Source organism: Diplotaxodon limnothrissa, linkage group LG19 (assembly GCF_057381915.1).
Source record: "Diplotaxodon limnothrissa isolate DT_005_m linkage group LG19, D_limnothrissa_male_GT1.1, whole genome shotgun sequence".
NCBI classification, from domain to species: Eukaryota; Metazoa; Chordata; class Actinopteri; order Cichliformes; family Cichlidae; genus Diplotaxodon; species Diplotaxodon limnothrissa.
The window spans coordinates 6,108,553-6,119,247 of NC_140614.1; the positions used below are offsets into that span (position 1 = coordinate 6,108,553).

The 10,695-nt window shown below is 40.4% G+C and overlaps 2 protein-coding genes across 2 annotated transcripts; one reads left to right on the top strand and one right to left on the bottom strand.

Moving 5' to 3' along the window:
- Positions 1 to 3,509: 3,509 nt before the first annotated feature.
- yipf6 (Yip1 domain family, member 6) lies at positions 3,510 to 5,963 on the bottom strand. Its single transcript, XM_085342662.1, has 2 exons — positions 5,450 to 5,963; positions 3,510 to 4,727 (listed from the first exon to the last, which is right to left on the bottom strand). Exons 1-2 carry the CDS (start codon positions 5,786 to 5,788, stop codon positions 4,380 to 4,382), a joined length of 687 nt encoding a protein of 228 aa, XP_085198788.1. The 5' UTR covers positions 5,789 to 5,963; the 3' UTR covers positions 3,510 to 4,379.
- An 874-nt stretch (positions 5,964 to 6,837) lies between these two features.
- snapc1b (small nuclear RNA activating complex, polypeptide 1b) lies at positions 6,838 to 10,000 on the top strand. Its single transcript, XM_085343145.1, has 10 exons — positions 6,838 to 7,119; positions 7,536 to 7,692; positions 7,776 to 7,916; positions 8,098 to 8,202; positions 8,498 to 8,656; positions 8,775 to 8,828; positions 8,982 to 9,044; positions 9,129 to 9,267; positions 9,684 to 9,755; positions 9,857 to 10,000. The coding sequence occupies exons 1-10, from the start codon at positions 6,989 to 6,991 to the stop codon at positions 9,892 to 9,894; spliced, it is 1,059 nt and encodes a 352-aa protein (XP_085199271.1). The 5' UTR covers positions 6,838 to 6,988; the 3' UTR covers positions 9,895 to 10,000.
- The last annotated feature ends 695 nt before the right edge of the window (positions 10,001 to 10,695 follow it).

A 10,695-nucleotide genomic window follows, 5' to 3' on the forward strand; every position in this document is an offset into this window, starting at 1 on the left:
TCCTCCTCCTCATCATCATTACAACCCCATATATCAGAAGCATTTCAGCCTGTGAATGAATGTATATGGATACATTCTAATTATTTTGTTGTATTTAGTCACTTGGAGCCTGTTTGCTTTGGTAGCAAACATCATTTGGACCCCACAGTACTGCAGATGAGGAACAGTACTGTGGAAAAGATGTTATTTTTGTTTACAAATTAATAAATGTTGTCCCTATTTTACATGTAACATGTCCTTAATAATTAAAGCACATTCACATCACAACTTTCTCCCTAGTTTGTTTCCACCATATTCATAAGTTCAGAATTCATGTATTGGCGTCACAAACATTCATTTCATCAATTCAAAGCTCCCTCCTGGACTCCCACTCTCTGTTGGGCTCACTTTTTTTTCTTTGCAAGCAACATTCGTCCCTCAAATTTTTACAGGTGCACTTTCTCTCAGGTCAGTAGTGATGGTTTCATTAAACTCCCTCTACTTTCTGATTACTAGTCCTTATATTAAGGCTATGAGTATTATTATACTGAGGTGATGATTGTTATTTGCTCACTGATAAATTAAAAAACTGGTGAAAAAGTATCTTGAAATGCACAGAAGAAATCAACAGCAGGGTGGTTACAGTGTATCTACCTGCTTCATTTAACAAAGAATCATAAGTCCCCCATCTGTTTGCCTGGTAACCAAATACCGGTCGATCCAGGTCGTGTCCTGTGATGCTCCTCAGATGGATCAGCGCCAGATGTTCATACGCCTGCATGACTACAAATGTCAGTGATACAAGCCTGTAGTTATTTAATGCTATGATGGATGTGTTTTTTGGGGATTGGAATTTAGGTGGACCTTTGAAAGCATGATGGCGTTTGACAGGGTTGAAAAGTCTAGATAGAAGCCAGCGGGTCAACACAGATGTGGAGGGGTGAGGTCTGTGGCTCCGCTGCAGAGGAGGGGGGGGGGGGGGGGGGGGGGTGACAGGGAGGCTGGCAGGGCATCTGGGAGCTATTTGCTAATCATGCTCTCCCTATTTCAGTGGGGACGCGACAGCTGGAACGTTGTCATGAGCAAGAGTAGGAGTTTTTGTGGTGTAATCACACTGAAAAATAAACCATCACTTCCCTGCAAACACAGGCTGTGTGTGTGTGTGTGTGTGTGTGTGTGTGTTGTACTGGGTCTGTAACACCTTTTGTTACAACAGACTTTAAAATGAAATGGCAAAACTCTCTCTGGGCATGATGCTTTCCTGATTTTGTGTCACTTCACTACTACTTCACTTGTTACGTATGCAGGCTGAGTTTCAGGAGGAAGGGTAATGCTTGGTCTATGCTTCAGTGGGAAATCTACGCCATACCTTGCACCATAACCGGAAACTTCTTTTAAACCTATGATGTAACCTTCCACGTAGCCACGAAGTGCACCTCCACAGAAATGTAGCTACATGTCGGGTCAATGCAGCCTGAAATGATCCAAATGGCATTAAAGGTTGCGGTGTAGGGTTAGAGGAGTTTTTGGTTATGTCGTAAGTGAGGACATACGTTTCCTGTAGAAGTCTAAATCAAGTTTAACAGAGGCGTATTCTTACCTGAGGTGGGGTAGTGTGTGGACAAGGGCAGGAATGTGTCCCTTTTAAAAGTGCATTAGAACAAGTTCTTGGCTGGAGGGGGATGGTTTCCTGTAGTCCTGTAGGCTTTTCCACACTGATGCAGGGTCATTACTCAAGAAACCTGCTGTCAGCTTTTCAACACAGCGTCTTTCGGCAACTTAAATCTCCTTTCAATTCCCCAGTTTGTTGTCGTCTTGGTGCTTATTTTATCGAAATGAAATTATCATGTCTTTTTTTTCTTTCTCTGAGAATTTGGGGGAATGGAGATGAGGAGTGGTCAGTGCAGAGCAGCCTTGAAATAGTTTTCTTACCAGTGTTTCATATCTTTATGCAGCTAGATGGAAATAAAACGATCACGGAGAGATGCAAAATGTGTTGGGGTTTTTTAATTTTGTGTCTCTTTTAATCAGTCTATGTCACTAATACCAAAATAGACCAACATATGCGGTGTGTGTGCTCTCTTACTGTCATAAGTTGCCTGCATGTTTGTAAAACCAGTTATTTTTCCTTTCGTTGTGATGGAAAATGTGTGTAGACACCTGACGTAGGAAGTCTTTTTTTGTCCGCGAGTAAAACACATGGAAGCATAAGGTAATGGTACTTTTCAAAAAATGTTCATTGTGAAACATTAACTGACATCAGGTCAGTTAAACAGTTGTTTTTTATATTTATTTTATTGATTAAAACTTAAACATAATTAACGAGGAAAAAATGAACCCACATTCCTAAAGGACAGTCCTTCGTCTACTGACTGGTCACATAAATGAAAAGGGTGAGATTGTGTTTATATAAATTTAAAGACACAATCATTGTTTTGTTTCTTATTAACTTAGTTTCAGTTACTAATTTCCTACCTTGCCCGTTCAACCCCAAAAAACTACAGCTGCAGTACATTGTGGTCTTAAATTTTCCATTTATGACCCATCATCAATATGCTGCAACAAAACGCTTATGAATGAAGAAGCAGTTGGTCAGGTGTGTAAATCTAATACAATTCTCTCTTCTCTTTCACTGCTAGTTCTCCCACAGATGTGACTTACTTGATCCCAGCTGACCAAACCAACCCAAATACCAACTTTCTTATTGTTGCTATTAGCTCAACCTTTAAGTTAATTTCTTTACTCAAATTTTTTTTTTTTACCTTTAAAAAAACAAAATCCAAATTCTAAGATCAAACAAAGTCCAACTGAAGAATTAAAAGTCAAATGGAAAAGTTAACTCCCTCCAAAATAACATAAATGTACAACTTTTCATCTAACTTTTTTACATTTGTCTCTTTATCACATCATTTAGATTAAAAATGTAACTTGGAAAATGTTTAGCCTATTATTCTTTTTTAACAGGTTATTTTTTTATTCTTCATCTCATTTCAAGGTTGGGTGAGTGAGGCCTGCGGTTCAGAGTAGAGCCACCGCTCCTCCACATCAAAATGAGCCACTTGAGGTCATTTATGGACCTGACTAGGTGAGCTGTTTATGGTACGTCCGACCAGGAGGATACCCCAGGACACACGACACGCTGAAGAGAGCAAATCTCTCAGCTAATTAGGGAGCGCCGAAGTATTCCATCGTAGGAGCTGGCAGATGGTTGGGAAGAAAGTGAGCTTGTCATCTCTCCTTAGACTTCTGCACCTGTGACCTGACCTAATCTCTATCTTAAATTTTAAATCCAGAGTACAAAATTAAAAAAACTAAATTATGATTTAAAAGTCTATTTCACATGTTGTATGAAATATCACACAGAAAATGTTAAAAATTCAGGGTTGTTGTTTCTTTTTAAGTTTGTTTGCCTGATGATTTTGAATTTGATATTTTTATTAAAGAGATAAAATCTGATTAAAAACATATTTTAAGAAAAAATTGATGAAATAATGATTCTCTACATTTCGAATGGTTATATTTTTCTCTTTTACAATTTCTTTAAATTTTTTACTTGAATTATTTGAGTCAAGTAAATTAATTATTTTATTATTTTACAACAACTTCTTTTCTATTGGCATACATGGTCTTCCACACTTATCATCATGCCTGTTTCACAGGAAATACCTGCTTACTACTAAAAAATCTAAGAGGTGGGCAGAGATTCTATCATATAGTTTCTTTATTTATAGCTGATAAACCCCTGTCTGTCACTTTTACTCAACTGTATCCTTAACTCACTGTAACTGTCAGTAATAAAGCCGGATCTGGCATTTTTATGGTTTGCTTTGTACGGTTTCAAAGAGGAAACATTGATGGAAAAAACACACAAAAAGCTCAAACCAGTCTACCTATAATCCTCCATGTCAACTCTCCACTGTCCGCTGAGACAAAACCCAACAAAATACAAAAATAAAATAAAAGAAGAAATTAGTCAAGCTGCATAATCAGATCAGCTAAATGTTGTTAAAAATTAATTCAGTGTGAAAATGTGTGCTGTCCATGTTCTTAAGACAGGAGATTTCGATCACACCCAGAGAGATCAAGAGAGAAAGAAAAATAACCATTGTAGCCCTGGTAGTCCAAACATCCATGAAGTATTTCCACATACACGTTTTTTCTTTTTACACAACATAAACACATCAGCGAGACAAACTGGAAAAATAAGAACATATTCATCAGCTTTTCCACTCTGCAGCCCAACATTCCCCACTACTCCAGAAAGAGTCCTAAATTTGGTGTCCTTCATGTCTAAATGCTGTTTCAGAATTGCTCACAGTCAGTTCAGTAGTTATTCATCTTTGTTCAAAGGCAGATTCTGTATCTGTCTACGGTTGTGGACGTTCCAAGAAAACCTTCGCCTACTGTTGCGGCGAGTATGTCAAGATCATCCACGCAATCACAAAGTAGAAGAGGAACACCGGGTACACCACCAGTGCCTTGCGGTTGGGAGGCTGGCTGTCGGCGAGGAAGGCTGTGGACGCGAAAGTCGACCAGCCGAAGGACGCCGTGACCACCGCCAGCCGCACTGCGAATACGACCCTCCCGGAGCTGATGACCAGGACAATCCTACACACTACCATGGCCACTGTAAGAGGCATGATGCAATATCCCAACACGCACAGGCTCTGGAAGAAAGAGATGGTGCCACCCAGCAGCTTGGAGTTGAGGGTGATGATGATGGAGCCAAACCACACGATGACGAAGACCTGGGAAGAACAATATGTTTTTGTTAGCAGGGAGTCAGCAGAGGCATTTACTTAAAATACAGAAAAACTGCACATTTAATCCCTGAGGTATCTCAATATATTTGAGAAGTGCGTCTCAGCTGTTCTACATAGTAAAGAAATGGTGCTGTGGTAAATGAACGCAACAATTCTTTGGGCCTAAATTGTAAGAAATAAACGTTTAAAATTACAGAAAGAAATCCTGGAGCTCAATGCCCAGACTTTCCTGTAATTATAAAGTAGAATTATTTTGCTAATTCAATTCACATTTTCCAAAGACGTCCAGTGGGCTGGACTGGAGTCTTTGCTGGGCCAATTTTGGACCCTGAGCCTTATGTTTGACTCCCCTGCTCTAAGCTATTGCACTTTTGGCACAATCTTACACATGATAGGAAAAACACCGCACTTTTCCCCTTTTATATGTGTTCTCCCTTCATTTTAGTCCCTGACACACGGACACTGTGATTCACCTCCTCTCAGAAGCTCTCGATCTGTAATCCTGTCATGAATAATCTACGATTTACATTTAGCTAATAATACTTTTAAGAATTTTCATGCGACACAGTGTATGTTACTGTTCGATATTAGTAATGAGCAGAACTCACTAATAACTTTATAAATGTGGTTGAAACGGCTCATTACTTCATGGAGGGATACGCAGTAAAGTTTGAACTGTTGGATCCAGAGATGATGAACCCTCTAACCTCAGCGAACTGCGGTCCTCCCTGGTCCTCGCGGTCGGCCGCACCGCCCTGCAGCAGCAGAGCCAGCGTGACGCAAAGCAGCAGCGGGCCCCACAGGTCCCAGTCCCGCAGCAGAGCCGAGCTCCGCTTCGGGTAGAGGACGTGGATGAACTTGTTCCCCACCGCCCGCAGGTCCCTCATGATGGTGTCCTTAACCGGTTCGTCCAGAGTGGAGAATTCATCATCTCTTCTAGACGGGCCGACGGGCACCGAGATGTCCCCTTCCACCGGGATGTCCTCCGCGATGGAAACGTCTGACAGCCCGGCGAACGGTCTGCTGGCCTCCTCCGATGCCGCCATCTTACCTCGCTGAGAAGCTTTGTGAAAACGTCGTCAGAGCTTCTGGGAGATTAGTCAGAAAACTTCATTTAACTTATTTAAAAGAAAAAAAAGCAGACAGAGCAGCAGTTACTGGTGAGTTTAAATCCTGTTCTGTGACTTGGACTGACGGCGTATGCTCCACGTCAGCTGAGGATTGTTTACTTCCGGCAGACGCTGGATATCCGTGTGGTACGTTCAGGTTCACCTGCGTCAGTTCCACCAGCTATCGTTAAACAAAACAGTGAGGAAATTAAATTTATACGAAGAATAGATATATTTACTTCCCATTCATCCTAAAGTAAAAGAAGTAAAGTCCAAAGTCATAAAGGAGATGTACCGAATAAATGAATTCCTAAAATGAAAATGTAATCTAGATGGGAACACGTGTATAATCTGTGAAAATGAGAAGTCTGGATCACTTGTTTTTCTATTGTGAGTCGGGGAAAGCTGGAATGACATGTGTAGCTGGCTACAGTCCAGAGGGATTCGGTTACCACATTTAGCAGTCACTCTAATTAAATTTATGGATATGTATTGCAAATCTAAATTTGGAGTCTGTTATCAGTACTGTGTTGTTATTAGGGAGATATTTTATTCATAAATGTGGATATTTTAAAGCTAAACCATGTAACAAATGAAAAAAACTCCCGATTAAGAGTCAAAAACTTGCAAATAACACGGTTTGCTCTATTCAGTAATAGTTTCTCTATTCAATAAATTAAATTAAATTTTAAGATGACCCCACCTTTTCCAGATACAGTGCAGGATTTGTCATTTCTTCACATTTTGTGTCTATTTTTCACGTTTCACTTTTTGTTATTCTTTTTTCTTTCCTTTTTAATGCTATACTTTGTGTATATTAGTTTCTTGAATAACCATTGTTGGTGCCTTTTTGTCTGTAGCGAGGTTCATAAATAAAGTTCTTAAAAAAAAATGTGACCTCCATTTTTCAAGACGGTCAGTGAAGGTGTCGTCAGCCGTCGAGGACTGGTGACGTACTAAGTGCTCGACGGTTGTTTAATCTTGTGTTTAAATTTCGGTCTCGCTAACCAAGAGACATTTTCTCGCTGCAGAAGCTTGAAAATAAACGTAAATAAAAATAAAAGTTGATGATGTCCACGACGTAAGCTCTGTGACGTTGTGTTTTCACGTTGACTCGTGTGTAGAGGCATCAGGACGATGGATTTCTGCGGGAAACAGGTGAAAGCAGACTGCGAGCAGCTCCTGAAGCGCTTCCAGCGAACACAGTCCGTCCGCTTCGAGATTTTCGCCAGAATATGGAGAGAGATGAAGTTCTCACAGATTTTCTAGTAGGTTTTCTGCTCAAAACATCCCTTTGTTTTCCAATACAGGGTTTGAGTCTTACCCAAATTCTTTTGAGGTTTTTTGTGTGTCAGAATGAGAAATATTTTCTTTAAGTTCATGTCACCCTTATTATCTTTATTATTAAAAGGCAAACATTTCACACACAAGTGTCCAATTTATAGACACACTTAATTTCCAGGAAAGCAAAGTACAGAATAATTAAGGTGAAAGGGCCATGAACAAATAATCTCAATGGTGAAAACATGGATAAACACACAGGAAACAACCGAATAAATTACATTTAAAAAATTAAACTGGAGATCATGCATCACACCACCACCAGCAGCAGCAGCACCACTGAGCTCTTAGACCCCTTACTGGAGAAATCCTTTCTCAGTGTTGTATGTTTCTCTCGCTGCAGTGGCACTGTGAACCACGAGAAGCGAAAATTCAGTCGTCTGATACTGGACGTGGCCTCTGTCTTCTTCCTGCCACCCTTCAGCTTCCAGATCCGAGTAGGAGGACTTTACCTCCTGTACAGCTTGTATCAGTGCCAGAATGCGTCACCCTCTGAGCAGGTCAGGACCGACAGCACATGTACTTTCTCCTTAAAGTGATCAGCAAACTTGAAATAAAGCTCTTGCTGTGTCTCTGGCTGCAGATCCGTCTGGCACTGAAAGACTGGGCGGACGTGAAGACGTTTGAGAAAGACGCTACAGTTGCTCAGCACTTCGACGTGATCTACATCCTCCAGCAGCTCATGTTCTGTAAAGCGTTCCACTTCACCGCCACACCCTCTCTGGTTAGTTTCCTGTCTAAATATTTTAAATATATTTTAATGTGGATCTATTTTATTTTATTTTCAGCTTCCATGATATTGTGCCCACAGCACAATATCACAGCTGACAGGAATTGTGGTCCATCCAAGGCTAGAAACATTACATCACTAGTTAGAGTAGATATTTCTTCTTTCCTTCCCCCAGCTCACCTACAATAAGAAGAGGAAGGTGGAAAGGTCGCCAATGCATGAGGAGTTCATGGAGCGAGTGTCCCGTCCACAGGAGCTGGTTAACATCGAGCTGCTGGAAGTAAGTCGACCCTTCCTTCCCCCTACTACCCAAACCCCACCAAATGTAGTTACATAGCAGTCAAGCTGCATCACATTTCAGGCTGCATTTCTCTGCAGAAGCATCCTATTCTCTCTGTGACGTTAAAAATACTCAACACAAAGTGATTTTAGCTGCATAGGAGGGCAGGAAAGTGAACACAGGAATGACATGGAGCATCCTTTCAGATTTCAAAATAAAAATACTGCGGTTTGTGAAAAGCGGGGTGGACATCAACAACACAACATAGCAAACAGGTATCTTTGTTGTCTTGCAGGAAATGGACAACATTCACCAGCACTATGAGAATCTGAAGGCATCCACCCTCTCTCTGACATCAGCGCAGCAAGATCCGTCCGTCAGCCTGATCCGTAAAAACCTCGTCCCTCAGCTTCGCAGCGCTGTGGTCGACTTCTACAATTGGCAGAAAAGGAAGGTCTGAAAACAGAACATATCTCCTGTTGTTACAGTTTATTTTACCATGTTATAGCTTCACTTTTTGTGTGTTTTTTCCCACCTCTGATGTGACGCTGTGTCGTGTTTTGTCCTGACAGGACAGTGTGGACGAAGAAGAGGACAGCAGTGAGGGAACATCATCCCAGCAGGAGGTGAGATAGCCATTTCAGTGTCTTACATCATGTCTCTTGCAGGTTTAGGTGATGAATCACAGGAAGTCAGAAAGCTGTTGGAGTTTTCCAAAGATGCTGTAACTTTCTCCAGAGACGCCTCTGTTGACCCGCTGTCTTTGTGTGTGTCCTCAGTGCTCCAAAAGGGCAGGGCTCCTTGCTTCCATCAAATCGAAGGCGTACGGACAAGCAGCAGAGGTTTGTGTCAGTGGATACAGTCTTCACTGATTTTTATATTTATTGTGACAATTTATTATTTTATATATGTTTTTTTCCCCTCAGGCCTCCAAGTCAAGGCGTCACCGCCAGGTGGAAGTGGATTCCACCAATTACGAGGCCAGATCCGCCCCCACGTTAGGTCGCTCCAGAATAACCAAGCCGTCACTCAAAGCCAGAACCAGTGAAAATCTCCATATTTCAGGTAATCTTCCTGTAACCACTAAAGATAAACATTTCACACCTGTCCCTGCTTTATGTGCGATCCCAGGCCCTGACCTTGACATTGACAAACTGGTTTGCATTAGACTTACCTTCAGTAAGTTGTAGGAAATTATCAGCATGCTTTAAGATGCCATATTTTAATAAATAAATAAAAAACTATTATTGCTATCACCCTTCCGTTCTTTATTGCGGATACAAGTCCTCCGAGGCACCGGTAAAATTAAACAGTGACACTGAAGTGCTAAAAACACACAGAAACAGCCTGGATTTAATCTATAAATCACTGCACATGTACACTATGCTTTATATTTTCCATCTGCTGATTATTAAAATAGAATTAGAATAGAATTTTATTACATGGAAACTCTTTATGAATGAACCCTTTGTACTTCTCAGGTGACTTGTGGACGGAAGCAATGACGACCACTAAGATCAGTCGGCTTGCACAGCTCGAGTCTGCTGGTGATGGTAAGCGTGATCAGGCTCGTTTATATTTCGTGTGTTTGCTCACTGGCCTCTGCTGTGTTTTCATTGGCTGGCTTGTGCTCTTTATGTTCTTTTTCTTGAAGATAAACCGAAACAGTACAAAAAGTTCAAGTGGTCCTGAAGAAACTGCACAACACTGGAGCTGCTGTTCAGAGCATCCACTGAAGTCTGATATGTGCTTTGCTATTGTAATAAATCATGTTGACATCTTTACCTTTTTTTTTTTATCATGCTTTTAAATTATTTTTTAATCAATTCATTGGTGGTTACATTACAGTTACAGTAACTTAATAGAAACATTGTTCATAGTAAAGCTTATCGCCATGTAGCTTTCTCTCTGAAGGAAACACCGTCTGCTGAAGCATTTTCATTCATGTGTTTATATATTTCAATATTTGATCAAATTTGATAGTTTACTATAAAAACTCATTGTTTTACAGTTGTCTGTCTCTTTCTTGTGTAACATTCCATGTGTTTGAAAATGTGGACATCTGGTTTTCAGTAGCCTGTCTTGCTATTTAGTATAACCTCAAATTTGTTTTTCATTATCTTCTTTTTGCTTGATTTGTTTTTTCCTCGCAGTGCTTATAATTTTCGGGCAAATGCCAAGATGTCAGCTGGAGGGAGGTTTGTAAATGCAATTTTAGCCTAAGCTATGTTTAGCAGCTTTAGAACTGTAAATTTACTATTTAGCACTTTGTTTTCATTTTTTTTTGACATTTTTAGTGATTAATAAATTAAGTAATGGACTAATTTATAAATAATGTATGACAGATTTTTTTTAAATATGACTTTTATATGCTTGAACTATACATTTTGACAAAATGAGAGCCCAGACCTCAGCATTAGGCAGCAAACATCCAAGAAAGCTGTGGTGGAAAGTCTGCAACGAGGTCAGCTGTGGTCAAGCTTTTTAATTATT